The sequence below is a fragment of the Bison bison genome, unplaced genomic scaffold, assembly GCF_000754665.1.
Source record: "Bison bison bison isolate TAMUID 2011002044 unplaced genomic scaffold, Bison_UMD1.0 scf7180017864203, whole genome shotgun sequence".
NCBI lineage: Eukaryota > Metazoa > Chordata > Mammalia > Artiodactyla > Bovidae > Bison > Bison bison.
The window spans coordinates 7,051,786-7,052,550 of record NW_011494775.1 but is presented as its reverse complement, the minus strand read 5'-3'; the positions used below and the strand labels follow the sequence as shown (position 1 = coordinate 7,052,550).

The 765-nt window shown below is 58.3% G+C and overlaps 1 protein-coding gene across 1 annotated transcript in view; it reads left to right on the top strand.

Moving 5' to 3' along the window:
- ELANE (elastase, neutrophil expressed) overlaps positions 1-765 on the top strand; it is a 2,455-nt gene that overhangs the window by 923 nt on the left and 767 nt on the right. Inside the window, exon 4 of the mRNA XM_010844594.1 lies at positions 628-754. Coding sequence (XP_010842896.1) covers positions 628-754 — 127 coding nt within the window. The remainder of the gene's footprint in view (positions 1-627; positions 755-765) is intronic.

Here is a 765-nt window from a genome sequence, read left to right as displayed (position 1 = left end):
GGCTGCCAGAGATTAGATAAGACAGCCAGAAGCTCTGAGCAGCTGTCTTTGCTAGCGGTGGGCACCGACGGCCTCCCTCTTTGGGAAATGGGGCAAAATTACCTACATTCGGTGGGTGGGAGTCTGGAGGCAGAAACCTACCTTTCCCCTCTGCTTGCACAGCTATGATTATTCTCTGAGAATGTTCTAGAACAAGGGCCTTATGGTCGCTGGTGTGGCCCACGGTTTGTTCTGTTGAACACCTACTGTTTACTGCACCCAAGACACGACACATTCAGGGACTTCCCTGGTGGTCCAGGGAAGACTCTGCACGCCCAAATTCAGGGGGCCCAGGTTCAATCCCTGGTTGGGAAACTAGATCCCGCATGCTGCAACTAAGACCCCACGCAGCCAAATAAATAAATAAAATATAAAAGACACGTCCAGAGACGTGGCCTCGGCCATGGTGGTTCCTCCCACTTTACAGACGGGGAAAGTGAGGCTCGATGGGACGCATGCAGAGGGTGGGCGTCCTGCTCTTAAACACCCCGGGACAATGGTAGAGCCTCCGCGGGGGACCCTGGCCCCAGAGCCACAGCTGTGGCCCGCCGCCACTCCCCCGTGACTGCTTCGTACCCCACCACCCTCCTCTGCAGCTCAATAGGATGGCCACCCTCAATGCCAACGTGCAGGTGGCCCGGTTGCCTGCCCAGGACCAGGGCGTGGGCGAAGGTGTTCGGTGCGTGGCCATGGGCTGGGGCCGTCTGGGCACGAACCGGCCACACC